General features: G+C 60.3%; 4 protein-coding genes across 10 annotated transcripts; 2 read left to right on the top strand and 2 right to left on the bottom strand.

Annotated features, from left to right (window-relative positions):
* Positions 1-4,210: 4,210 nt before the first annotated feature.
* MAD2L2 (mitotic arrest deficient 2 like 2) lies at positions 4,211-10,366 on the top strand. The gene is made up of 8 exons (XM_040987918.1): positions 4,211-4,509; positions 4,600-4,718; positions 5,731-5,802; positions 6,232-6,332; positions 8,489-8,583; positions 9,301-9,374; positions 9,765-9,857; positions 10,026-10,366. The coding sequence occupies exons 1-8, from the start codon at positions 4,470-4,472 to the stop codon at positions 10,065-10,067; spliced, it is 636 nt and encodes a 211-aa protein (XP_040843852.1). The 5' UTR covers positions 4,211-4,469; the 3' UTR covers positions 10,068-10,366.
* An 84-nt stretch (positions 10,367-10,450) lies between these two features.
* On the bottom strand, positions 10,451-16,619 carry FBXO6 (F-box protein 6). 3 transcript variants are annotated; one of them, XM_040987916.1, is made up of 6 exons: positions 16,526-16,619; positions 14,200-14,492; positions 12,436-12,562; positions 11,948-12,043; positions 11,006-11,141; positions 10,451-10,898 (listed from the first exon to the last, which is right to left on the bottom strand). In XM_040987916.1, exons 1-6 carry the CDS (start codon positions 16,552-16,554, stop codon positions 10,662-10,664), a joined length of 918 nt encoding a protein of 305 aa, XP_040843850.1. In that variant the 5' UTR covers positions 16,555-16,619; the 3' UTR covers positions 10,451-10,661. The 3 variants fall into 3 exon arrangements, with proteins under 3 accessions (XP_040843850.1, XP_040843851.1, XP_040843849.1); XM_040987917.1 differs by lacking the exon at positions 16,526-16,619 and adding an exon at positions 16,352-16,390; XM_040987915.1 differs by lacking the exon at positions 16,526-16,619 and having other exon boundaries at positions 14,200-15,425.
* Positions 16,620-16,815: 196 nt separating this feature from the next.
* On the bottom strand, positions 16,816-21,702 carry FBXO44 (F-box protein 44). Of its 3 annotated transcripts, none has more exons than XM_040987913.1 (6): positions 21,631-21,702; positions 20,240-20,515; positions 18,969-19,095; positions 18,751-18,846; positions 18,506-18,641; positions 16,816-17,781 (listed from the first exon to the last, which is right to left on the bottom strand). In XM_040987913.1, exons 2-6 carry the CDS (start codon positions 20,502-20,504, stop codon positions 17,638-17,640), a joined length of 768 nt encoding a protein of 255 aa, XP_040843847.1. In that variant the 5' UTR covers positions 20,505-20,515; positions 21,631-21,702; the 3' UTR covers positions 16,816-17,637. The 3 variants fall into 3 exon arrangements, with proteins under 3 accessions (XP_040843847.1, XP_040843848.1, XP_040843846.1); XM_040987914.1 differs by lacking the exon at positions 21,631-21,702 and adding an exon at positions 21,347-21,379 and having other exon boundaries at positions 20,240-20,533; XM_040987912.1 differs by lacking the exon at positions 21,631-21,702 and adding an exon at positions 21,347-21,379 and having other exon boundaries at positions 18,998-19,095; positions 20,240-20,533.
* On the top strand, positions 21,542-26,148 carry FBXO2 (F-box protein 2). 3 transcript variants are annotated; one of them, XM_040987911.1, is made up of 7 exons: positions 21,542-21,891; positions 24,343-24,422; positions 24,453-24,726; positions 24,904-25,033; positions 25,112-25,207; positions 25,511-25,649; positions 25,761-26,148. In XM_040987911.1, exons 1-7 carry the CDS (start codon positions 21,870-21,872, stop codon positions 25,893-25,895), a joined length of 876 nt encoding a protein of 291 aa, XP_040843845.1. In that variant the 5' UTR covers positions 21,542-21,869; the 3' UTR covers positions 25,896-26,148. The 3 variants fall into 3 exon arrangements, with proteins under 3 accessions (XP_040843845.1, XP_040843844.1, XP_040843843.1); XM_040987910.1 differs by having other exon boundaries at positions 21,778-21,891; positions 24,343-24,726; XM_040987909.1 differs by having other exon boundaries at positions 21,791-21,891; positions 24,319-24,726.
* The last annotated feature ends 464 nt before the right edge of the window (positions 26,149-26,612 follow it).

Raw genomic sequence — 26,612 nt, 5'->3', positions numbered from 1 at the left:
CCCTGAAGTCATTTCTCCCCTGTCAAACACGCGCTCAGCTGCACTCACTCAGATATGTCCCTGAATGCCCTTCCCTGGGCAATCTGCCTGGGTGCTGGGTGGCATGTACAAGGCCAGAGTTCCCTGCCTTTCCCACTGTAGCGGTGAGGGTGGGGGGGTGGGGGAGGAAGAGAGAGGGAGGGAGGAGGAGGAGAGAGAGAAAGCGAGAGAAAAGAAGAAAAGATTAAGCAACTATTCTGGCACACTGGTAGGTATAGTTAACACAAATTTGGCATTAACCAGGCCCAGAACACTCACCAGGTACTGGCTGCTTTCCTTCCAGCAGTGTGACATCTGCCTATGTCCAAGTCAACCTAGGCAGTCGCCGTTTGGGGCACAGTGATTCCTAGAGTTGAGGAAAGAAAACCGTGGAGTAAGGGCAAGAGCAGGGAATCCAGTTAGGAACTGTGGCGGAGAGTAGCTGATCGCGGCTTGGGCATGGGAGTTTGACAAAGGAGTGATTCTCCTCCTTGGAGGGGAAGTGTGGTCGGCTCAACTCCTGGTGTGTGCTGGGAGCAGAACGCAGGCAGGCTCTCCAACTTCTCCAGTGGGGTGAGCGTTCTGCCTTCTTGCACTCTGCTCTCCCAGGGTGATGCAGAAACGAGTGGTGGCTGTCAGGGGAGGCCTGGGCTCCTGTCCCGCGCAGGCTCTGGTGACTTTGGGTCTCAATATGTGACAGCTGGATGACCAAAGCGAACCCAAATGTCCACCAGCTGATGAGGGGGTAAGCACACGTACCATGTCCACACAGGGGAATATTACTCAGCTATAAACAGGCGCCATCTGGATGAAGTCCGGACACACGACGTTAAGTGCAGCAAGCTGAACTGAAAGTGTGGCAGGGTGTGTGAATCCACCCCAGGAAAGGTCCAGCAAGGGCAAGTTCGTGGAGACCCGACGTTATAGCTGTCAGGGACTGGGGCACAGGGAACGTGGGGAGGCCTGGCTTTGCTGGTTGGGGGGAGGAGAGTGTTCTGGGCTTGGTGGTGGGGATGAGCACACTTGGTGATCACATTCAGGTCACTGAGCCACACACAGCCCACGGGGGACATCAGGGCTTGTGGAGCAGATTGCTGTTGTCTAAGCGGCAGGTGAGTTGAGTCAGAACTCGTAGGGAGTCCAGGTGGCCTCAGTGGAGCTTGGAATGCCTGGGATAGCGGAATACTGAGTGTTTGGGGGCAGAGGTCAAAGTTCTGACAATAGATGGTCCGCAGGCCTCTGGGACTAACGGGAGGTCAGAGGAGAAGATGGAGGAGGAGGAGCAGATGCAGGCTTTGCTTTGAGGTGCTAGAAGTCACCAGGTAATGCTGGCCGAAGCTCAGGGCTCTGGCTTGGGATTTGGAAAAGCAGGAAGTTTCTCCAGAGCGCGCGGGGAGCCTAGCAACCATCGCCCGGGAGTGGGTGTGTTGTTTCTCAGCCCAACTTCGGTAAGAGCAAGCTCAGGTCCAGGGAGAGAAGGACCATCCAGCTAGGTAAGCAGTGTGCTGGGAGAAAAGCAGCAGGTTGGCAGTGTGAGTAGATCTGGGGGGTTGGGCTGCCATTGTTAAGGAGTGTTCTACAGTCTTAGCTTTGTCCTTGGGAACAGCTCTGCCCTACCCACTGCACCACTTGGAGCCGGTGCCCCTCAACTAGATAAGCAGGTATTCAGGAAGGAGCCACTGTTCTCCATCATTTCATCCCTCCTGTGGTTTCATTCACTCATTTACTGTGCTGCCAGTGGAATGGCTGCCAGCCTGTGTGTGGTGTCCCCTCGTGTCACCCCAAAGTGTTCAGTGGCTGGGCACCTTAGGCAGGATGACTGAGCGCACACTCTCTGACAGCCTGATGGGTGGGTGGGCTTTGGTTGCTTCTGGGATCTGGGTGTTCTGTGGCCCGTGGTGTGAGCCAGCTCCCTGCCTGTGTCCTGCCTGTGTCCTCTGTCCTGTGTCCAGGCCTGCGTTGGCCTGTGTTCAGGTGTTCATGCTTTTCCGCAGCCCCTCCTCTCAGCTCCAGTGACATTTCTGTGGGAGTGATTTTTCCCCCTCCATCCCCGTTGCAGACCCTCAGGGAGCTGCTCCAGCTGGCAACAGCCATGCTTTGCTCCCAGATGCCTCTCCACACATTCTCCTGATGGTGAAAATCATGCAAATAACACTGGAAGACAGTCTCCCAGCACATGGGTCTTCAAGACTATAATGAATTAACCCCCTGATGCAACCCGTTCCTCAGCCATCCATCATGCTGATGCGATTAAGCTAGGGGAAGCCAGATGCGCAGAGTCCCCAGGGATGGATGGTGCTCCCCCAGGGCTCCTGGCCAGTGCTGTCCCCAGCTTCTTGGCCCCTCAGCAGTTTAGAGAACATCTGTCCAGCCTGTCTTTCGCAGACAAGTAGGCGATTGAGGCCTTTTGGGGCGTGGGGTGATGCAAGTTCAATCCCTGCTCTCCCTTGTCCCCAGCACCGCTACCTTCTTGCTGATGGGCTCTGAAGGCAAGGCTCCACATCCGGATATTCTCATGTGGAGCTCAAGGCAGGCGAGTGCTTGCTGTCCCAGCGAAGGCTGTCGGGAGTCCCATTTCCTCATAGGGCTTGCCTCTTCCACACTTCTACAACATTCTCAGCTGTGTGTCAGGAGGCCTAGGTCTTTTCAGGAGCCTGGGAAGCGAGGGTGTGGCTCGATCCTGTCTGTCTTACACCTGCTCCTACTGTAGACTCAGGTGAAAAGCACCCCATTAGAAACATCTGGTCACTGCCCACCGCTCCACCCCCGAGCAAGACAGCAGCTTAGGAGTCTGGGTAGCAAGAATTCAATCTGAAGGAGCCAGGAGACGGTCCACAAGCCAGCAGACCACTTAGCCAGCCCTGTGTACGCAAGCTCATCTCGTGCCTTGACAGGGGCAGGTCCCCAAGGCTTGAGAAAGGTCGCTTGCCCCCAGAGTGCTACCATGTTCACCAGTCCCTTTGGGATAAGCATTGCAATTTTACAGAATGCAGACACCCCCTAGGACCAAGGCAATCCCCACACTTCCTGGGGCAATTAGGGCCTTGGGATGCTGCTTAAGGGGCCAGTGCTGTGCTCTGCACCTGCACTTAGATGGGTAAGGGCTGCAGGCAATGCGGTCCTTGAGAGCCTCCCTGGGGATTCTGCTGCAGGATTCTGGGTTTTAATTGGCCTCCCCATCACATGTGTGTTCAGCACAATACTCTGGTAATGAGGTGTAAACCGTGAACATTGCTGACGGTAACAAGGGCTGACATCCCGCTAGACCTGTCTTTCTGTGTGGACTGTGGGGTTTGGTGAATTAGGGAACACTTTTGCCCTCTATAAAAAGCACCCCTGCTTTTCCCAGGTGCATTAGCCAGAACTGGATGGGAAGTGGTTCCCGTCACTCCCCAAATCAGTAGGTTCCCTCCGCAAGTCATCACCCTCTAGGACAGCAGAGCTGGTCCGAATTTAAAACACCAGGTGGGGGTGGGGCGGGGCGTGCCCCGTGCGCCCCATCTGCCTCTCGGTTGGGCAGTTGAGCGTTGGGAGACAGACACCCCACGGTTAGCAGGTGTCTGTACCCTCAGCTCACACCCGGTGTCCCCCATTGTCTCCACGAGGGGAAAGTACAGGGTGTTCCCAGCGGAGTTCCCCGGAGGTCTTTGCAACCCAAGTGGTAGGGAGGCGACCCACTCGAAGCTAGTGCCGAAGCCCCGCCCACATTGGACTGGGCCCGCCCGAAGCCCCGCCCTTGCGGGCTGGGATCGCCCTCCAAGGCCCCGCCCACAAAACGCTGGGTCCGCCCCCAGCGCGGCAGGCGTGTCTCCCAAGGCCACTCCCACTGCGTGCCAGGTGTGTCTCTCTAGAAGCCACTCCCACTGCGCCCTGGGCCCGCCCACTGCGTGCCAGGTGTGTCTCTCCCGAGGCCACGCCCACGGCGCCCTGGGCCCGCCCACGCCCCGCCCGCTGGGCCCGCCCTGTGCGTGGCCCGGGTTGGGCAGGACAGGGAGGGGGCGTGGCTGGGCGGCGGCGCTAGGACCCGCCCGGGCGCCGCGCACGTCACCGAGCGGCGCCGAGCCTGCGGGTTGAGCGGGAGGCGCGAGGGCTCCGGGCGCTGCCTCCCCGCCCTGGGTCCCCGGCCGGAGCCGGTTCCGAGGAAGGGAGAGGGAGCCGGAGTCCCACGACGGAGGGGTCTGGTCCCGTAGGAAGCCTCGCTTCATCTCCTCGCGTGTCTGGCTCTGCGCGCTCGGCCTTGCGCCTCGGGCTGTTTCCCTCCGCGTCCGCCGTGCTTTGCTGTTTGCGGGTCTCGGGCGCGGGAGGCCGATCGGGGCGCCGCTGAGGACCCCCAAGCTCCGGCCTCTGCGTCCCTGCTTTGGCGCGGGAGGGGGCGCCTGGTGCCGGTCCTGGTGCTCCCCGGCCCGGGGACCGACCCCCCGGCCTTGTCCCACCCCCAGGTAACGGGGAGGATGACCACGCTCACGCGACAGGACCTCAACTTTGGCCAAGGTAGGGGGGCCGGGCCTGCGGGCTGCGGACTGGGGGCCGGGGGGCCCGCGGGCGACCCCGAGCGCGCGGCCGGTCGTGTGTTCCCTGCAGTGGTGGCGGACGTGTTGTGCGAGTTCCTGGAGGTGGCCGTGCACCTCATCCTCTACGTGCGTGAGGTGTACCCGGTGGGCATCTTCCAGAAGCGCAAGAAGTACAACGTGCCGGTCCAGGTGAGTCCCGGGTTGGTGAGGAGAGGACTTGGAGGGAAATCCCACCCCCAGGCTGGCCCGTTAGGACCTCCCCACCCCCACCGTTAGTGACCTGGCTGCGAGGGAACCAAGTGGCTCCTTTGGAGGGGTTAAAGGAACTCCAGCAACCGGTGGACCTGGAGGCAGGCCCGGGGCTGTTGCAGGTTTCTGGTACCTTCTCTCTCCCCTCGTTGACTCAGAACTCTGAGAGGCTGTTGAAGGTTCAAGGCAGGCCAGCAGTAAGCACCTGTTCTACTGAAGACCCCACAGGTGCTTGTCCCTGGGGAAGTAGAGCAGTGGAGGCTTGCAGAGGGAAAAAGAGTAAGCACCCTCTCCCTCCATGGGATTCTTAAAGCTGAGGCCACATAGCTCCTCAGTGCTTCACTTTGTGAAGTCTGGTCAGATTCCTAGATCTTTCTGAGCCGGGTCGGCCTTAAGGATTTATTTATTCTTATTGAAGAGTCAGATTTGCAGAGAGAAGGAGAGACAGAGTAAGATCTTCCATTTGCTGATTCACTCCCTAAGTGGCTGCAAAGGCCGGAGCTGAGCTTATCCAAAGCCAGGAGCTTCTTCTGGGTTTCCCATGTGGGTACAGGGTCCCAAAGCTTTGGGCCGTCCTTCACTGCTTTCCCAGGTCACAGGCGGGGGGCTAGAAGGGAAATGGAACAGCTGGAAACAAGCTGGCACCCAAATGGGATCCTGGCGTATGAGAGGCGAGGACTTTAGCTATCAGGCTACCGCGCCGGGCGCTGGGCCTCTTCTGACTCCAGAGAGGCCCTGTAGCAGGAATCCTGCCCCTCTGTTAAATGCTGGCTCTGCAGTTGCTTTCTCGCCTTCTCCTCCATGCTGGATGATTTCAGGGTGGGTAGTCTCAGGCAGGGCAATGGGTCTTTTGGGTAGGCGGTCCTGTAGAGTGATTGGGTTTTGGGGGGTATGTGTGTGTTCTATCTGGCCATGCCTCGGCAGCAGCCGCTGGCCTGTGTGTCGTATGCAGATGTCCTGCCACCCAGAGCTGAACCAGTACATCCAGGACACCCTGCACTGCGTCCGGCCACTTCTGGAGAAGGTGAGGGACACCAGGCCATGCCAACCACTGCCCTCCCACCCCATCCCTGCTCAGGCCTGCCAGGCTCGATTCTGGTACCCTGTGGGGCACCCGTGCTTTCACACTCCGAAGCCTGTCCCCCTTAGTCCCCTTAGGGATGGACCCCTGAACAGGTAGGCCAGGGGCAGAAGCTTAGGCCCGGAGCCCCGCTCTGAGTTGCGGCTGCCCCAGAGGGTTCTGGGTTCTTGCAATGTCTGTTACCCTCTCCACCTCCAGCCCCTCCGGGTTCCCGCATTCTCTCCTTTCCTGGTCTCAGAGTTTCTGGACTCATGGCTCCTTGTCCGAGCGGCTGAGCAGATCTGAGTGTGCGTTTGCCAGCCTGGCTCAGGTGGGAGTGTGGGGTTGGAGTGGGCTGCCTGGCCGCGCTGTGAGGGACTTCTGTCCTTGCAGAACGATGTGGAGAAAGTGGTGGTGGTGATTTTGGATAAAGAGCACCGCCCAGTGGAGAAATTTGTCTTTGAAATCACCCAGCCTCCGCTGCTGTCTGTCAGGTGAGCTGCCCTGCCCCACCGCCAGCTGGCAGTCTCTAGCAGCCAGCCCCTCAGCCCCGACTCTATTTTGTGTGATTGATATATAGACTTGAAAGGCAGAGTTAGAAGGTGAGACAGAGTTAGATCTGTTTGCTGGTTCATTCCGGAGATGTTAGCAATAGCTGGAACCAAGAGCCAGGAGCTTTTTCTGAGGCTCCCACATGAGTGCAGAGTCCCAAGGTGCTGGGGCATCCTCTACTGCTTTCCAAGGCCATAAGTAGGGAGCTGGATGGGAAGTGGAACAGCCAGTGCTTGCTTCAGCAGCACATATACTAAAATTGGAAGTAGAGCAGCCAGGACCCAAAGTGGCACCCCTATGGGATGCTGGCACCACAGATGGAAGCTTAGCCTACTGTGTTACAGTGCTGGCCACTCCTTTTTTTTTTTCAAGAGATGTATTTGAAGGTCAGCACTGTGGCTCAACAGGCTAACCATCTGTTTACTAGCACCAGCATCCCATTTGAGCACTGGGTCTAATCCCAGCTACCCCACTTCCCATCCAGCTCCCTGCTATGGCCTGGGAAAAGAGCAGAGAATGTGTTAAGTTCTTAGGCTCTGGCACTCATGTGGGAGACCTGGAAGAAGCTCCTGACTCCTGGCTTCGAATTGGCTCAGCTCTGACCATCGTGGCTATTTAGGGAGTGGACCAAAGGATGGAAGTTTAAAAAACAAAAGACAGCAACTATTTGAATGGCTGCTGACACTTAAATGGGTTAAGCCACTGCTTACATGCTGGCGTCCCATATGGTGCCAGTTTGAATCCTGCTGCTTTTCTGATCTAGTTCCCTGCTAATGGCCTAGGAAAAACAGCAGAGAATGACCCATGTGGGAGACCCAAAGGAAGCTCCTGGCTTCAGCATGGGCTAGCCCCGGCTGCTGCGGTCATCTAAGGAGTGAACCAGTGGATGGAGGATCTCTTTCTGTCTTATCTCTGTCACTCTTTCAAATAAATGAATCTTAAAAAAAATCATTGTGTATGAAGGGTAGAGCAAAGAAAAGAGGGAGAGGAGAGCTTTAGTTTGCTGATTCGCTCTCCAAACCTCTGTAGTGACTGTGGGTTGAAGCCAGGAGCCAGGAACTGCACTCATGACTTCCATGTGGGCGGCAGAAACCCAGATACCTGGGCCATCCTCTACTGCTTTCCCGGCTGCATCAGTAGAGAGCTCTAGTCAGGACTCAGAACGACTGCCAGTATGGGATCCCAGCATAGGAGATGGCAGCTTAGCTTGCAGTGCCACCCCTGCCCCCACCCTTCCTGGCAGCCCTGACTAGCTGGATGGGGGAGAAAACCTAAGAGGGATGTGCCTGGAGAGGCCTCAGCCCGTCAGTGATGGCGATGCGGCTGACCCATGCTGGCCCTTAGTGGACACCTTCCTATATCAGCATGCATGTGTCCTGGCCCCACGTGTAGCTGCAGGGATCAGGGAGCGATGACATACGCTCCCTGGGGGTCACCTAGGTGGTGGGCATGTGCAGGACACAGACCCAATGGCTGACCCAAAGGTGAATGCCTAGCCACAGGCAGCCTGAAGTTGACTAGATGTAAGCCGGCATGCCACGTGCCTCCTATGGTGAGGTCAGGAGCTTGTCCTCACTGACCATGTGACCTCAGGGGACCCTTGCTTTCTGGGCTTGCAGGCCTGGTTCTCTTGCCTGTGTATTACAGCCACCTCATGAGGTCCCCAGGCCACTCTCCCTCACTCCAACTTGGTCTGGGCAGGGAGCTGGTCCTGTCTGGGTGTGACATTGGAGGGCAGGATATGGAATGTTCCCTGCCACCGCCCAGCTAACCTGGAATCCTGAGACTTGAAACGAAGATGGAAGCTTCATCTGAGAGCAGGGAGTTCTTTGGGCCAGCTCACAGTTCACACATAGCATGACAAGCCACGTGGCCAGGGGTCCTTGGCGCGTGTCCCCCCAGGAAGGTGGAAAAGGCCAGGCATGTGCTCACAGCATCAGGGAACCAGGATTGAGGCATGTGCAAGGCGTCAGCTGTTCCCTAGGAGCAGCCCCATGGGGGATGCTGGGTGGTTATGGCCACAGGTACTGTGGGCTCTGGTCCCTGGCTGGCTGCCAGGAGGAAGGAAGACACTGGTCACGGGACCCTTCCTCTCCAGCTCGGACTCCTTGCTGTCGCACGTGGAGCAGCTGTTGCGAGCCTTCATCCTGAAGATCAGTGTGTGTGATGCTGTCCTGGACCACAACCCCCCAGGTGGGCCGCCCCTGCTCCCTGGGCTCCCCGGACAGGCCTTCCCTGCGCCCTGGGTGGGCTGCCCTGTTCCCTGGGCCCCCTGGGTGTGCCACTCCTGCTCCCTGGGCTCCCCGGGTGGGCCGCCCCTGCTCCCCGGGATCCCTGGGTGGTCCATGTTCCCAGGTTCTGATTTGGCTGCTTCTGCCTCTATAAAGGAGGTGAGGCCTTATAGAGCTCACCTCCTCCAGGAAATTTTCCCAATGGACAACCCTCCTCCTCTGGCTTCAGTTGCTTTGTGGGTTATGCCTTTTTTTCTCCTCTTTTTAAAGGTTTTTATTTTACTCAGTGAAAGGCAGAGTTACAGAGAGCTGGAGAGAGCCCCTCCACTGGTTCATTTTCCCAAATGGCTACAGCAGCCAGAGTTGGGCCAAGCTGAAGCAGGAGCTACATCCAAGTCTCACACGGGAAGCAGGGGTCCATGCACTGGGCCATCTGCTGCTGCTTTCCTGGGCCCATTAGCAGGGAGCTGAATTGGAAGTGGAGCAGCCGAGATTTGAACTGATGCTCATGTGGATTGTAGGCAGCAATGCCATCTAATAAGACAGAATGCTAACACCAGACTGTGCCTTTTCTTAGTACACAGTTTATATCCTGTGGGTCTGCCCCGTCAACAGGAGAGGCGAGGCCACGGCACAGGTATGGGGCCGCATTGCACTGACCATGCTCTCACCTCTCCAGGCTGCACCTTCACGGTCCTGGTGCACACGCGAGAAGCTGCCACTCGCAACATGGAGAAGATCCAGGTCATCAAGGTGAGGAGGCTGGTGGGCAGGGGTGGAGGCCCTCAGCGTTGCCCTTGCAGGTGGGCAGGGGCCTGGCATATGCCCAATGCCTGGCATCCTACAGGGTCTCCTGTGTGTGAAGTGTCTGGCCATTGCTGGGGGTGGGGTGATCGCAGTGCTGAGGAGTGTCAGAATGGGGTTCTCCATGGAGGGGCCTTTGCCCACCAGATGGAGTCAGTGCTTGGGCTTGTTAAGCCCTCGAGGTTCCCCCCTCCAGCAGGGGCCTGCCCTCCCAACCCCTTCTCCCAAGGATTTTGTTGCTTCTCATGTCTCAGGACCCCCACTCTGGAGGGAAGGGGTAACAGGGTCGGGGTGGGCTAACCTGGGCCCCTGCCAGCGCCTCCCTGGGCCCCCTCCTAGGACTTCCCGTGGATCCTGGCGGATGAACAGGATGTCCACATGCACGACCCCCGGCTGATCCCCCTAAAGACCATGACATCAGACATCCTGAAGGTGAGCCGCGTGATGGCGGACACTGGGGGCTGCTGGGGAGGCCTGGCAGAGCAGCCCCGTGGCGGGGCACTGCTCTGAACTTGCTCCTTGCCTGCCTGGGCCCTGGGCCTTGGGCCCTCCAGAGGCGGCTCCTAGATGGCCCCACCTGCGGCTGTTTATCTCTGTCAGATGCAGCTCTACGTGGAAGAGCGAGCTCAGAAAAGCAGCTGAGGGTGCGCCTGCCAGCCCACTGATGCTACAACTGTGAGACTTTGGGGGGGCTCCTCACCTCAGGCTGCGCTGCAGGGCCACCCTGACTCCAAGTGCTCTTATTGCCTCTGTGGAGGGACCGCCCACCCTCAGGTCCGGGGCTTGTCTGGGCTGGTGGCCTTCACGGAGGAAGCCGCCGACACGGGCCGTGAAGAATGCTGGGACCTCGGTTTCCTGGCCTCCTGGCTCAAGTCGGCCACTGCTGTCTCGAATACTGTGCTGTGAGTTGTTTCAATAAAGGGGCCCCAAGGGCTGAGCTGGGCTGGCACTGACTGGAATGGGAGGGGCAGTGGAGTCCACATGCTAGGGACCCACATGCCCCCACCTGTAAATCTGACCCTGGCTGGTTTTCCCAGAAGCATTTATTGGGCAGAGCATTGAGCTGCATGGCAGGAAGCTACCACAGCTGGTGGCTTTAACCCAAGCCTGAGACGGGGCAGGGGCCTTTGGGGCAGGGGACCTGGCTGCCTGCCACAGGCTCAGCTTGCACCTGCAGCAGCCCTCTGACTGAGCTGGGCAGGAGATGGACAAGTGCTGTCAGGTGGGAAGCTGTCCTCAGGCTCTGTGGTGGCCAGGCGGGGAGGGCGACCGGGCTGCCTCCTGCCGTGGCCGGGACAGTGTCTCTGGCTGAGCCACAGGAGGCTCTGGATTCTTGGGTTTATAGCTGACGGTGACGCTGCTGTTGGTGACGCGGGGCCCATACCAGCCTGCCCAGAACTGGGTGTCCTTGCCTCCGTGCTGGAAGAGGATATGGCGGACGCCGGGTGGGTAGTCGGAGAAGGTGTGGGAGACCTAGAGGCGGGGAAGCCGGTTATGTGGAAGGGCTCCAGGCCTGAAGCCCGGGGCAGTCCCGGCCCAGGGAGAAGCAAGCGGGGTGGAGTGAGCAGCTGCAGTCTTACCTCCGTCCACGCGGCATCACTCCACTGAGGGATAGTCACTGGTGGGGGCTCGTAGGAGGCCAGAACGATGTAGTCGGCTGAGGTCAGTTTTACTCGCAGGTGGTAGGAGCAGCCACAGTCTGCTCTGGCCGCAAACCTGTGGAGGGCCAAGCTGCTGGGCCTGGGCTGGGGACAGCGCGGCGGTGGGGAGGGGGACAGACCCACAGACAAACCCAGGTCCACTTTCCTGAGCTCCCTTCTGCTCGGCCCCTGAGGCCCGCTGGCTTTCTTGTTCATATACCCTGCTGTGCCCCTGGGGTCAGTAGCCTCCTTGCTGGGCCTCAGTTAACCCATCTGAGAAAAGGGCTGATGGGCATTCACTGAGGCTGTGATCTCAGAATGCCAAAGGTCAAGTCTGTCCACACTGTCCCCTGCATGTGACCGTGCACCTGGCTGGGGACTGAGCGGGACTGGGGTCTGTGGGATGGGGGCTGGCACAGCTCTGCGTATCCTGCAAGCCCATCCTTTTACCCTCAGGGTCATAGAGCCAGGTCCTGGCTAGACTCAGATCCTGCTTTTGCTAGAGACCAAGCCAGGGGCCTTGCATGGAACTGGGGGAAGTCAGGGGGTGAAGAGGGAAAAGGGAGGCGCCTGGGCAAGAGGGCTGTGATTTGCCTATGCCCGTTCAGGGCTGGGCTCCTCTGGCTCCAGTGTGTTAGTGGCAAGTCGTGTGTAGGCCTTGGTGCCCCACGTGTAGCCATGTCCCAGGGGCTGGGAGGCCGGAAGTGCCACTGGGTCCCATGGCACAGGAAGAGCAGGACCAGGTCTGCCTGGCTTTAGGGGTGGTTTGCCTCGTGACACTGCTGAGGCACACACTGGGTACTTGCTTTGGGTTTTTGCATGTAGTTGCAGGAGGGAAAGAGGGGGTGCTGAGTTGGGAGATGAGGTGGGGGCCTTACTCACCAGTCCTTGACCACGATGTCAGGCCGGACCAGGTCTAACAGTTCCTCCCAGTAGCCATGCGCCTTGAGGTCCACCAGTTGGGATTTGAGGCACAAGCTGGGAGCAGAGGGTAAGGCTTGTGTCTCCAGCTGGGGCTGCACGGCGTCTCCATGCCAGGCCCAGCAGCCCCAGGGTGTCCCCCAAACCCTGCGGCCTGGGCAGTGGCTGGTACTGATCTGGGCAGTGGTTGGCCTGACCTGCTTGTGTCCGAGCAGCATCTGGACCCATTCGAAAGGCCCTGTCTGCATTACGGATACCTGTAGACGCCCAGCAGACCTCAGCTGCCTGTGGGCCCCTTGCAGTTAACCAAGTTACCACGGAGTCAGCTCATGTGCTCGCTCCAGGAGTGGTAGACAGGGGAGGAGGGGTTTGCTGGAGGCCCTGGCTGCCCAGGGTTGCCCAGCCCTCGTTCCCCTGGGCGGCAGCCTGCTGTGGTCAGCCTGTCTTACCCGTAAGAGGTGACAAAGTACTTCTTCACTCTGGGGTCAGGGAAGTTCGTGCCGTGTGCTCCTGGCAGGCTCTCCACCTTCCACTCGTCTCCCCCATTGCAGTCGATCTGCCATGACCTCAAGTCATCTAGGGAAAATGGAGGCCAGGTGAGACCCCAGTGGGCCTGGGGGAAGGTCAGGTAGGGTACACAGCCTCTCCGGCTGCAGGCCTTGTTCCAGCTCGGGTCTCAGGCTGTGGGTTGTCAGAAGTCAACCAGCTGCTCCCTTCTCAAGGATGCGCAGGTGTACCCTGGCAGCACCTTGGAGCTCCCCTCCTCTGGCCCACTCCCAGCTGCTGCCACCGTTTCACCTCTGACCTGGGCTTGCCTCCCTCCAGCCTTCTCTGCACACCTTTTCCTTCCTTGTTGGCTGCTGTGGGGGGATCTGGGGAGACCTCCATTTCAACTCTCCAGAAACTGATTCTAAAGGGCTTGGTCTTGGTGATTGATAGGTGCTGTTCTTGGCAAGAGCACCTCCCTGCCGGTAGCCCTGTCGGTGCCAGGGCTGGCATGGAGGGTCTCCAGGGTCCTGGTCTTCTGGTCTGCTTCAGAGGCTGGGAACCCAAGGGGAGAAGGGAAGGGATTGCGTCCTCTACACTGCGATGTCTGTGGCAGGACCTACATTGGAAGGCTCAGCAGGTGCACAGGGCCCCGCCCTGGCCTGCTTCACACTGAGCTAGGACCTTTGGCAGCAGCAGTTCTTCCTTAGCAAGGCTGTTGAACCACACCACCAGGGGAGCATTTCCAACATAACTGCTTGCCTACCCATCAGGAGCCCTGCCTCCTGGGTGTCCTGGCCCCCAGTGGAGAACTGGAGGAGTAAAACAGAAACCCAGCCGCTGAGCTGGTGCTGAGCATGGTCACCCGGAGGTAAAGGCCAGCAGGGCTGGGCTGGCCACTGCTGGGCTGGGGCCCCGCATGAGGCTGGTGCTGCAAGGCAGTGTGAGCTGAGCTAGAGGCTTGGCTGCAACTTCTTGCAGAATTTGGGGCAGGCAGGGAGCTTAAGTGTGCAGGCCACTGTCTGAGGCGCCTCTGGGGGCGCCCTGAGAGTTGTAAAGTACCCCTGCCCTGTGAACTGGAGCCCACACTTACTGGGCTCCGGTGAGGGTGGAGGATGTGGAGAGGGAGTCTAAGTGGAGAAGCAGTGTCCACCTAGCACTGTTGTGGCCTGGTAGTAACTGCCAGGAGTGAGAACACCCTGGCAAACCCAGATAGCTACAGCCCAGACGGCTCCACTTCTGAGTCTCCACTCTGCTCATCTGTGCAATGGGTGGAAAGTGAGGACAGGCAGCTTCACTTAAAAAGATCTCATATGTGCAGCTGACACAGAGGAGGTGCCCAGGGAAATTCAGGACAGCTTGGGCTAGGCTCAGGGGTCAGTGGACCTGCAGAGTGTGCATCCAAGACCACCTGAGCCCCTGCTGGCATGAAGGCCACTGCACAGGGTGGCAGACAAGGTCCTGCCTCTTGAAGTTGGTAGCAGAGGAAGTAAAGCAAGTATGGACCATGGAAAGTGCTGGATGATGCTAAATGAGGATGACGGGGGAGTCAGGATGGGGCTCTGGGCAGACTAGAAGCACGCAGCACAGCCAAGGGAGCAGAGCAGGTGCTGAGGTGTGCAAGAACATTCCAGTAGGGTGCTGCTGAGTGTGAAGGCCACAGGGTTCAGGAAAGGAAAGGACCCAACCCAGCGGCAGCCTCCCCACCCCAAGCCCCCAGGCGCTACCTTCCGCGCACGGGTTGCGCAGCAGGTTCCTGTGCAGGCTTCGCAGGAAGTAGAAGATCTTCCAGTCGGCCACGGGCTGGTCCCAGTCCTCGGTAATGAAGCCCTCGCGGAGGCACTTGCGCTTCCAAAGGGTGGTGAGGTCGATGAGGTCTCGCCAGAGGCTGCAGACGGGGCGGCAGCGCAGCAGCAGCTGGCGGGCAGGCACGTGCGTGAAGAGCTCCAGCAGGATGTTCTCGGGCAGCTCGTTGATGTTCACGGAGGCCATGGCCATGGCGGGCAGGACTCCTGCAGGCCTGTGGGGCGGCAGCAGTGAGCAGCACCGGCCAGGGAGGTGGCCCTGGGATCCCAGGGGACTCAGCTGGACTCCTGGTTCCTCTTCTGTGAAAACAACACGCGTGGCCTCCGATGTACAGACGAGCTGCATGTAACACAGACATGCTGGGAAAACAAACTACTGGCTGCCAGACTTCAGGGAGGTGGGGGTGGGCTGGGGTCGGAAGCAGCTCACCTTTCCAGGGCTGTACTTCTTGGCCTAGAGCTGCTAAATTTCCAGAAGCCTCACCCTGGCCTGTGGCAGAGACCAAGGGTGAATGGAGGGGGGGGCTTCCACACTCAGATGGGCCTCATCTACTTGGAGAATGTTCTACATGCAGAGTCCTCTAGAGTCCCCTTCCCAGAACAGTGTGGCCACGAGCCCCTGCGCAGGGAAGAGTCTGCTAGCTTGACAAAAGCAGAAAACAAGCAGACCAGTGAGGTGTTTACATCTCATGGGAAATGCTGTGATGGTGGCCAAGCTTGGACTGCAGACACGTTCTAGACACCAACGTGTCCACCTAACAAGTGGGCAAACGGATCAGTGGATTAAGCCACAGCTTGTGACGCTGGCATCCCTCATCAGCGCTAGTTCAAGTCCTCCTTGCTCGGCTGCAGACCCAGCTCCCCGCTAATGCACCCTGGGAAGCAGACAGCAGAAGCTGGCCTGGGGTACTTAGGCCCCTCCGCCCATATGGGCGGACTGCATGGAGTCCCAGGTTCCTGTCATCTGGGAGGGGTGGTAAGCCAGTAGGTGCAAGACTCCCCTCTCCCCACCACACACACAATGCCTTTCAAATCTTAAAAAATTGGATCTGACATCATAGCTCAACAGGGATAATCTTCTACCTTCAAGTGCTGGCACCCCATGTGGGTGTTGGTTCATTTCCTGGCTGTTCCATCTCCCATCCAGCTCCCTGCTTATGACCTAGGAAAGCAGTGGAGGATGGCTCAGGCCCTTGAGGACCCTGCACCCACTGGCTCCTGGCTTTGGACTAGCTTAGTTCCAGCTGTTGCCGCCATTTGAGGAGTGCACCAGTGGATGAAAGACTTTGCTTCTCCTAGCTCTGTAAATCTTCCTTTCTTAAAAAAAATAAATTTTCAAAAAAGGCAGCTTTTATAAGCACTGTGTAGACTGAATAAGCTATGGGCTCCGGTTCAAAGGAGGCTCAGGGGCAGGACCCCGGCTCCGTGTTGCTCCTTGGCCTGGGGGAGAAGCCTGCTAGTGGGAACAGGATGGGGTCAAAGGCCTTGCAGGGGCACCTTGTAGACAAGCCCAACCCAGTCCTCCGGGGCAACCTCACAATCCTGGGCTTCCTGCCAGGCCACCCGGCCCAAGCTGGCCTCGTCTCCTGCGCCCCCGCCTAGGGGACTTCCTGCTAGGCCCTTTGGAAACAGCAACTGAGGCTCGGGGGATCCCAAGGCCGCCCTCGGCCTCACACCGCCTGCAGGATGTGGTGCTGGCGGCCGCAGCCGTGGGGCAGCACCACCACCTGGCCCCAGTGAGAGTCGGCCCCACAGCGGCGCGGGACCCTCCAGGACCACGGACCCCGGAAATCCCGCACCCGCCTCCCCTCGCCACCCTCCGGGCTCAGTGAAGGCCCGGCACTGCCGGGCAGCCACCCAGGCCCTCCCTCGTCCACCCTGGCTGGGTGCGGGACTGAGCGCACCGCGGGAAGGGAGCTCGGGGCGGCCTGGAGCCTGCGGCCTACGCGGCGGGTCCGCCCTCACCCCGCCCCGCGCCGCGTCACGCGTCACCAGCCACCCGCGCCAGGCCCGGCCGCGGGCCCTGCGTGTCCCGAAGCCCAGCTCCCCATCCTGGTGGTGGGCCGGAACTCACCTCCTTCCCGGGGACGCCTCCTCTCTCTGGGGAAGTCGAGCAGCCCCGCCCCGTCGCCGCCCGTTTCCTGCTCGCCCAAGGAGGAGGGGCCAGCTCCCCGCCAGGACCTGCGGCGTCCCCAAGGCCCTGGTGCAGCTCCCTGCTAAGTTCAACTAGCACTGAGTGCCTACTCACCGGGCCCCACCTAGACACCCTGACTTCATCCAGTGTCTGAAGGTTGCCAGGGTAGCGTCGCCCACGTGGTGAGCCCCCTCCCCACCTGCCTCGTGCTGGGGTGCAGGGAGGCGGGGGTGGGGTAGGAGGGCCTGCCAGGAGGGAAGTCTGGGCAGAGACCTGCGGTCTGGCTCCTAAGATGTCAATTTCTGTGTCCTCTGGCAGGAACCACATGGCCACACCTCCTCCAGGCAGGACAGCGCAGTGAGGCCCACCTCCCCATTCACAGGGCACAGGCTGGCTTGGGGACATCTTTATTTAGCTTCATGCAGAGGGCAAGGTCAGAACGCTGCTGTCCTTCCGGCAGAGGCAGGGGTATGGCAGAGGTTGGGATGGGGGACATCTTGTGACCGTGGTTCCAGCTGCTTGGCAAGGGGCTGTACTTGGACAGGTGGACCTTGAAAATCCCCCTCCCTACTCATCAAGGGCTCACGTTCAGCCCAGTTCCCAGAATTGGGTCCAATCCTGTTCCCCACTTGCCAGAGTTACCCTGTACAGGGTTCCTTGGGTCTCCTGGGAACTTTGTTGAGCTTCTTTGAAGGGAGGACCCCAACCCTGGTCCCCGGCCTTGGGCCTCCTGGGCCTCTAAGCCAAGCCACCTATTCCAGGCAGGCAGCCAGAACAGAACAGGGGCAGGGGCAGGGGCAGGGGCTGGCAGATATGAGAGTCACCTCCCAGCAGGTGCATTCTGCTGGGCAGCCACAGGCTTGCCATGTCTTGTCAGTCCCTGCTCTTCACCACCACCTCCACCATCACCATGGAGAGATCCCGGAAGGGGAAGGTAGAGACACAGGGTCCAAGTTGGCATTAAACTTGGAGACCCACTCAGGGGGCTGGAGGGTTTGGGGGGGATCCCCTGCACCCCCTGGACTGCATGCTCCATCTCTCAGAGGGACTCACAGAGGCCCCTGCCACCAGTGGATTCCACAGCACACAAGGGCTGCCCAGGCCAAAGGCCCTGAAAGACAAGGCAACTGGGGGCTCAGACAGACTGAGGGGGTGGGGTCGTCTGGCTCCCCTTCTGGAACAGCAGTCTACCAGTCAGGGTTCGGTGGATGGGGACTCGGGGGGAGTCAGGGCAGCGGGGGCCCGATGGTGATGCTGCTGTTGGTGACCCTCAGGCCGTACCAGCCGGCCCAGTAGTGAGTGTCCACGCCGCCGTGCTGAAACCAGATGTAGCGGACGCCGGGTGGGTAGTTGGAAAACGTGTGCGAGACCTGAAGAGCAGGCAGATTGGGGAAAGGTCAAGGTGCTGGCCCCAAGGGTGGCACAGCATTGGGGGACAGGACTGCAGGGGAGGGGCAGCACCAGGAGCCAGCAGAATGCAATAGGAGTCACAGCACTGCCTCAGGTTCCTCATCTGTAAAATGGAGCAACATCCTGTCCCGTGCACCCCACCGGATTAGCAAGTGGCTTGAAGGAACAGAAAGGGCACGCTCAAATCTCGAGTTAGCAGGGACTGGTCCTTATGAAGTGTCCAGTGAACAGTGCAGACACCTGCAGAGTCTGCGTGAATACTGTTGGTCTAGAGCAAGCAGGTCAGTAAATTAAACCTGGGGTCGCTTTGCTTAGCTTTTATAAATACAGTTTTATGGGAACACAGCCACATCCGCTTGTTTTCATATTATATATCGATGCTTTCTCAAAACAGCAGCAGAGTTGGCTGTGACAGAGACAGTTTGGTCTGCAAAGCTTAAAATATTTACCTGGCCTTTTCAGAAAGCAACGAACTAGATATATAATGGTGTTGGGCGACTTGGTGAATGGTGTTTGGTCCTGGCTGGTCCAGCCGCATACACTGGCAGCTTGGAGGGCCCAGAGATGGAAGCCCTGTTCTTTCCATTATACAGGTAGGCAAGTGAGGGGCAGAGCGGCAGAGGCCGAGGGGACGAGCAGGGAAGTTAGGATTGAGCCCAGGCCTGGCGCCTCCATCTCACATACCTCCCTCCACGTGGCATCGCTCTTCTGCTGGATCGTCGCTGGATCTGGCTGGAAGGTCCCCAGAGGGGCGTGTGCCGATGACAGGAGCTGAACGCACAGCTGGTACTTGGACCCGCAGTCTGGCCTGGCTGCGAACCTGCAGGAAGAGAGCAGGCCTGTTAGGGCCTTGGGGTTGGGGGGCAGGGTGGGGGTAGGGCGCCTGAATAGCAGGCCCCCTCCCCCAAACCCTCGCCCCTGACACTCACCAGTCCTTGACCTCGATGTCTGGCCGCGTGGTGTCCATCAGCTCCTCCCAATACCCTTCGGCCTTGAGGTCCACCACCTGGGACTTGAGGCAGGTGCTGGGGGCAGGGGTGAGGGGAGAGGAGTAGGAGGGACTGGGGCTTACCACTAGGCTACTGGGATGGAGTAGCTGGGATGAAGTGCCCAGAGTGTCCCCCACCCTGAGACCCCTGGCTCTTACTAATATGAAGTCACGAAGTATTTCTTGACCTTGTCATTGGGGAACTCCTTCCTCTGGTCTTTGGACAGATCCTCCACCTTCCACTCGTCGCCTCCATTCACGTCCAGGCTCCAGAACTCAAAGCCCTCTGGTGGGACAGAAGAGATGACACTGGCGGGAAGCTCCCAGGCACCACCGTCTCCCTTCCTGTGTCTTGCCCAGATTTTGGTAGCTGGAGGAGTGGGCTGCAGCCATCAGCTGTGACCATCTCCTGTGAGGTGTTCCTGTGCCAGGCACAGGTGAGCAGCTGCCTCCAGGAACCCCGAGACACACTGCGACAAACACACGGTGACACACAGTGACAGCAGCAGCGACAGGGAAGCTGCCAGGGCTAAAATATTCTGAGCTTTGCAGGCTGTGTCCTGTTTTCTATCCTGTTTCTATCATGGTTTTGTCATTCTTGTTCTCTCTTTAAAGAGGTTTTTTTTAAAAAAATTCTTAACTCCTTGGGCAGAGCAGGCTGTGGACAAGAACACTGGGGGGAGTCAGGTGGAACAGGCCCTGATACCCGGGTGGGGACTTGTATCATTGGTGTACTCCTATGGGCTTCCTTGCCACCCTCCTGCCCACCTGTTACCAAGCAGCGGGGGTGGAGAGGGGAAGCGGTTCCAGGGAATGGGATATCCCAAAGTCAAACCTCCTTTCCCTCTGAGCGATTTCTGGAGCCTCAGCCCTGGAGTCTGGAGAGAGGCTAACCTTGCATGTCTAGGCCACTGTTAGTCCCAACTGGTGTGTGTGTGGCGGGGGGGGATCATCTTAACAGCAGGATGAGAACACCCAACTTGGCTGCTGTCTGCCCAGCTAAAACAGTGGGCACATGAATGACACCTACTTCTTAACAGTCCCTTGAGGGGCTGGTGTCGTGGCACAGCATGTGGAGCCCCTATTTGTCATGCCAGCAGCCCCCACCGGAATGCCCATTTGAGTCCTGGCTGCTCTGCTTGTGATCTAGCTCCCTGCCAATGATTCAGAGAATACAACCCAAGACCAGCCCTGTCACCAGGCGGGGGTTCTTGACTCCTGGACTTCAGCTCAGTCCAGACCTGGCTGTTGCAACCATTGGGAAGCAAACCAGAGAATGCAATATCTCTCCCTGCTACTTTGCTTTTCAAATAGATACTTTTTTGTTTGTTTGTTTTGAAGGATGAAAACAGCTACTAACTGCAGCAAACATGAGCTGGGACCATAACAGTGCATGTGTGAGGACACAGAGCTGGGTGCCATACCCCTACCTTCCGCGCACGGGTTGTGTAGCAGGTTCCTGTGCAGGCTTCGCAGGAAGTAGAAGATCTTCCAGTCGGCCACGGGCTGGTCCCAGTCCTCGGTAATGAAGCCCTCGCGGAGGCACTTGCGCTTCCAAAGGGTGGTGAGGTCGATGAGGTCTCGCCAGAGGCTGCAGACGGGGCGGCAGCGCAGCAGCAGCTGGCGGGCAGGCACGTGCGTGAAGAGCTCCAGCAGGATGTTCTCGGGCAGCTCGTTGATGTTGCCCACAGCCATGACTCCAGGGGCTGCGGGAGAAGCTGCAGCTTCAGGCCCGGCCTCTCCCCTGGACCTGTTGTTGTTAGTTGCACTCGGCGGGGGTGGGGGTTCGCGCATGGGCTCCCCCCAGACTGGCAGTCTCGCTGTGGCCTCTGAGGGCGGGGTCGGGATGCTACTTCCCTGCAGGGGCTACAGCGGGTGTAGTGTCAAAGCTGAACCCCAGTGCTTCCCTCGCACCTCATTATGGCTGGCTGTGGAGGTGGGATGTGAAAGGGGCTGCCCAGGGCCACAGACATGGGCAGCGCGCGTGTGTGTTTGTGTGTGGGTAGGAGGTGTCTGGGTCCTCTCATTCCAGGGTCAGGGCCAGGCCGGACTCTACATCCTCCTCTCCCATCCATAAAACGCTGGTGGGTGTGTGTGTGTGTTTGGGGGGGGGGCGTTTGAAATGGAGGGAGACAATTGTTTCCCATCGAGGTCCACAGAGCCCAAGCCACTTTCGCAAGACCACAAAGGATTAGGAACGCAGGGCCTGGTGAGAGGGTGGGCAACTGGGCAGGCCGGCCCTTCCTGTCATCCCGGGCACTCGCGGCCTTCCATTCCCATTCCTTTCCATGCCCCCACCTCCCCAAGATCCGGGCCAGGATCCTAGCGACTCCCCTACCCCCACCCAGGTCCCCGCCCCCGCCGTATCCTGAGGCCGCAGCTTCTGCTAGTCCCAAGGTCTTGGCCGGGTTTGCGCCGAGCCTCCTTCCGCGTCCTTCCGTGTCCCTCCACCCCCACCCCGGGGCGCGGCGGGAAGCCACCGAGCTCTCCCGCCAGGACCCCGCCGCCGCGGCCCGCGCCACCTCCCGCCAGGCCACCTGCGCTCGGCAGTCGCTGCGCAATCCCCGCCGGGCCGCGAGGGGCTGGAGAGCCACCGCATGCGCCCCGCCCCCGTCGCGCTCCGCTCCGCGCGGGGCCTGGACGCGCACCCCGCCCCGCATCGGAGGAAAATTACCTGGCGTGGATACCCGAAGGAGCCTGCTATCCCCGTGCGCCCCGCACCCTCCGCCTGACCCAGACACTCCTACCCGCCTCGCCGCCACTACGAGCGCTCCCGATGTTCCCTCCCCCTCCTCCATTGAGCGGAACGCCTCCTCCTGACCTTTCTCGGCCTCCAGGATCCGGGGAGGACTCGGCACCCTGCAGCCTCGGGCCGTCGCCGGCACTGCGGGGTTGCGGGGCGCGGGGCCAGAGGCGGGGCGGGCCGGGGGCGGGGACCTTTAAGAGGCGCGGCCGCTGGGAGCGACACAGACGCGCGCAGCGCCGGGACTCGCCGCCGTGGGACTCGGGCAGCCAGCAGCGCTCCGGCTCCTCCTCCTCTCACGATCGTCTTCTGCAGCGATGGACGGAGACGGTGACCCAGGTAGCCGCCTGGGGGTCCCTCGCTCCGACCGGAGGCAGTAGGCAGGCGGGCGCGTGCATAGAGGGTCTTTCGAGATGGAGCCCCTCTGTCCCTCCACACCCCTCCCGCGCAAACTTTTCCTCAAGAGGAGCCCACCAGACGGTCAGGAAATATCGTGGGTCCCTTGATCTGGCGGGAGGCAGAGAGGAATTTCCCGGTCCCCAACTGGGGGAGCTGGACGCGCCAGGGATGCAGGCTTGCAAGTCTTTTCTTCCATCAACTTCTTCCATTTCTATCTCTGGGTCATGAACTTCCTGAGGCCTGCTGGGGGTTTGTGGGAGCTCCCTGCGGGGCTGCCTCATCGGGGAGGGGGCTACAGTTCACCTGGGCATGGGATGCCTTAGCAGGAAGATGCTCTGTGGGCGACAGGCCGGCAGTGAGGACAGACGCCTGGCAGCTCAGGTCTGGCTGGCCAGGACTCAGCGCCCTCAGACTGCCCAGTCATCTTGTCTGGCACCAGAGACCCCCTCCCATCCCTCCACTTCCTGCGAGGCCCTGGGGGATGGAGTGCCTGCTGACTCAGGACCCAGAGGAGACCTGCCTGTCGATGGCTCAGATGGCTCAGCAGGCCCCACTGTGTTGGGCACAGGCTGGAGGAAGGGGTAGGGCAGTGGGAAGTACTGTAACCACTCAGGGACCCTGGGGGCCCACTCCTCCCTCTTCCAGCCGGGGACCCAAGGCCCTCCGCTCCCTGGCACTGGCCCCTGCTCTTCCCCAGGGTCTAGCTATTCTCTGTGCACCAGGGCCTAGTAAGGGCTGTTCCTGTCAACAGATAACTTTCCAGCAGCCACAATGTGGGGAGTTGTGTGTGCAGGTGAGGGGGTGGGGGGCTGTAATTGGATCTGAGGCCTTCAGTGCCAGGCCCAGGGGCCAGGAGAGGGGACTGGGCTGGGTGCACCTTTCCAGAGAGCATCAGGTGTCTGCAAGGTCCAGGGCCGGGCTGGAGGAGGGGTGGAGAGGTGAGGACAGTGGGGGCCAGGTCCCCAGAGGGCTGCAGGCATCAGGCAGGTGGCATCTTCCACTGCTCCGCCCTGTGGCATGTGAGAAGCCCCTGGGCTGCCCTGGGTCTCAGCTTCCTCTTTGCCAAAAGGGCAGAGCAGACCCCTGCACCCCCCAAACGGGGTCAGAAACTGCTGCCAAGTCAGGGAAGGGTGTGCTGCTCAGGCTTGAGACTGGCCAGGTGCCCACTGGGCGCTCTGGGCTCCGAGGATGGCAAATCCTGATGTGTTTCTCAGGGTCTGACCGTATGCATGGGGGCAGTGGCCAGGGTGCAATGGCAGCAGAGGGGTTTGAGCCCAGGAGGCTTTTGTCCTGGCAATGCCCAAGCTTGAGCTTGGACCCAGCCCCCTACCCAGACCCCAGTGGCTCTGGGGGTCATGGCCTCACCATCCCCTCTCCTCACCAGCTTCCCTCCTCCAGAGCTGCTGGGCATTGTGTGTTTGCTTTCTCAAGGTTTCAGTGCCCAGGTTGGGGCTGGCTGGAGTACAGGAGGCTGTGTGGCCTATGCAGTGACACCTGTCCACCTCCTTCCGTCCCTTCATGGAGTCTGGCCCTCAGTACTGTGTGGATGGTCTGACCCAGCGGTTATCCCGTTGCTGGCCAGGCCCCTGAGGCCCAGAGATGGGCAGGCAGAAGGAGAGACACTGGCCTTTGCCAGCATCTGGCATGCCTCAGGGTGCCCTCCATCCTGGAGTCACCCGGCAGCGGCTGGCTGAGACTAGTCGGCCCTCGGGCTCCTGCTCTCCCTTCCCCAGGCCCTGGGTTCTCTGTCCCCAGCCCCAAACACCAGCAGTGTGACCTTGCACAGGTCACTGGAACTCTAAGCCCAGGACTTTCCATTGGCCTTCCAGTTGGAACAGGTGTTATCCTGAAGTTGAGGTGGTGGCAGGTGGCTCTGGGCAAGACTCTTGAGTTCATTCCAGGCTCCCACTTATACCTGAAGGGTGGTCCTGGGCTGCTTCCCCACCCCATGCCTCAGTTTCCCCATCACTGAAATCGGGACAAGTCAAGAAGACACAGTGTGAGGCTTTAACGAGGAGAGGAAATTGCAATGCTTGGAGCACAACCTGACATTTGCTAAGGGCCTGGTGAACATGGGTTCCTGAAAGCACCCTGGGCAGGGGGCAAGATGCCAGGCCAGGGGCAGGGAAGGGAAGAAGCAGTGAGTTCCCAGACCCCACTGACCCTCACCAGGCTCAGTCTAGCCCAGAGAGGGGCGTTTGTCAAACTGGCACATCCCAGAAGCTAGGAGGCTAGGTGCTGGTCCTGGGGGCTGAAAGGTGAGGGGGTTTCAGAGGAGAGGATTCCCTGTCTGAACCGAGGACAGGGTTATAGAATGCTACCGATGAAGATAATGGTGGTGACGATGGTGGTGGTGGTGGCTCACAGCCTGCCCTACCCCGCCGCCGGCAGAGAGCGTGGGCCAACCCGAGGAGGCAAGCCCGGAGGAGCAGCCGGAGGAGGCAGTCGAAGAGGAGCGGCCAGAGGAAGAGGCGGCGGAGACGGTGGAGGAAGAGGAGGAGGAGGGGGAGGAGGTGGCATACCTGGCCGAGCTGCCGGAGCCGCTGCTGCTGCGGGTGTTGGCGGCTCTGCCTGCCTCGGAGCTGGTGCAGGCCTGCCGCCTCGTGTGCCTTCGCTGGAAGGAGTTGGTGGACGGCGCCCCGCTGTGGCTGCTCAAATGCCAGCAAGAGGGGCTGGTGCCCGAGGGCGGCGCGGACGAGGAGCGCGACCACTGGCAGCAGTTCTACTTCCTGAGCAAGCGACGGCGCAACTTGCTGCGCAACCCGTGCGGCGAGGGTGAGCGCTGGGTGCCCTGTCTGGGAACGCGCGCGCGGCCAGTCTGCTGGCGCCCCTCGCCGGCCACTAGCTGCTGCCCGGGGCACTCGGGAGCGAGCTGTGGGTGGGGAGGGTCCTCGTAGGAGGGAAGGCAGGGAAGTGCCACCACGTGGGGCGGGGGCTGCGGTGTCCTCGCAGAGGACCTGGAAGGTTGGTGCGACGTGGAGCACGGCGGGGACGGCTGGAGGGTGGAGGACCTGCCTGGTGACAGCGGAGTGGACTTCACGCACGATGAGAGCGTCAAGAAGTATTTCGCCTCTTCCTTCGAGTAAGCACGGGATGGGGGTGCGCGGGGGAGGGGACTGCCTCCCCTCCTCCCCCCCCACGCTAACTCCGGCTCTGCCAGGTGGTGTCGCAAGGCGCAGGTTGTGGACCTGCAGGCCGAGGGCTACTGGGAAGAGCTGCTGGACACGACCCAGCCTGCCATCGTGGTGAAGGACTGGTGAGGGGCACGGGGCCCTGCCGAGACGGGAGGGGAAGGGACGTGGGCAGAGGGCGTCGCCCCTGGCGCCGGCGGCTGAGCTTCCGGAAGATGGACAGGCCCCTCTCCCTGGATTGTGCATGTGTGTTGGTAAATGTGTGCATGCACATGTTTGTAAACACGTTTATAAACATTGCCTCCAGGTAGATTTACCTCTAACCTGGGGGCTGGCAAGTCCTCCCCTGTGGAGCTTGGGCCTCCGTTTGCTTATCTGTGAAATGGGCACCTGAGGCCATTATAACACCTCCCCCCCATCCTGGGCAGGTACTCGGGCCGTAGCGACGCGGGTTGCCTGTACGAGCTCACAGTGACGCTGCTGTCGGAGCATGAAGACGTGCTGGCCGAGTTCCACAGCGGCCAGGTGGCAGTGCCCCCGGACAGTGAGGATGCGGGTTGGGTGGAGGTGAGCCAGGAGCAGGGCGGTGCAGGGCGGTGCCGGGCGCACAGGAGGAGCCACAGGGCCGCGGGTGACGCGGGGTGCCCTGAGCTGCACCTCCCCTCGCCCGCCCCCCAGATCTCGCACACCTTCACCGACTACGGTCCTGGCGTCCGCTTCGTCCGCTTCGAGCATGGTGGCCAGGACTCAGTCTACTGGAAGGGCTGGTTCGGGGCCCGGGTGACCAACAGCAGTGTGTGGGTGGAGCCCTGAGGGTCCCCTTGTCCTGCTTCCCGGGCCAGACCCGCTCTGCCTTAGTAGCATCCTCGCATTCCGTGCCCCGCACCCTCCTCCTCCCCGTTTCCTCCTTATCCCTTGAGCCAGGCCCAGCCTCCACGCTGCCGGCAGGTGTCTGCTTCCGGAGTGGGAAGATGGGTGAGGGATGGGCCCGGGCGCACCGCTGAACCCCGCTAGCACGGAGCCCGCCCACAAGCGGGCGCTCAATAAATGCAGTTTGTCCCTGGAAGGTGTGGATGGGCGCAAGTGTGAGCCAGTCAACTCCCTCCCTCCCCGCCTGGTCCGAGCTGGAAAAACACTTGACGAGGCTGCAGCTGCTCCTGTTTCCAGGGGCCGCTGGGCCGGCGGCGCTGGACAAAGGCTGGATTGTGGGGCCAAGAAGCAGCCAGCTGGGTCTGGCGCCGGTTGGACACCCAAGCTGCCGGAGGCCAGGGGAGAGCTTGGCTGTCTGCCCCCACCCTCCTGCCCCTTCGGAAAGCGAGACTGTGGGGGTACCGGGGTGGAGGTGGTGCGCGGCCCGGGTCAACCTCACCCCAGTAGGATCCAGGATGCTTCCCGCCTGCCCCGCCTGTTCCCGCTGGTTTTACACTGGGAACAATCTGAGCAGTTGCAGCGCTTGGGCACTGTCCAAGCCCTGCCAAGAGCCTGGCGCCTGGCACGGGTTTGAGGAGGGGAGGCAGTGGGGCGTTCTTT

The sequence above is a fragment of the Ochotona curzoniae genome, unplaced genomic scaffold, assembly GCF_017591425.1.
Source record: "Ochotona curzoniae isolate NIBS_2020 unplaced genomic scaffold, NIBS_Ocur_1.0 contig_4792, whole genome shotgun sequence".
NCBI classification, from domain to species: Eukaryota; Metazoa; Chordata; class Mammalia; order Lagomorpha; family Ochotonidae; genus Ochotona; species Ochotona curzoniae.
This window is presented reverse-complemented; position numbering and strand designations above follow the sequence as displayed.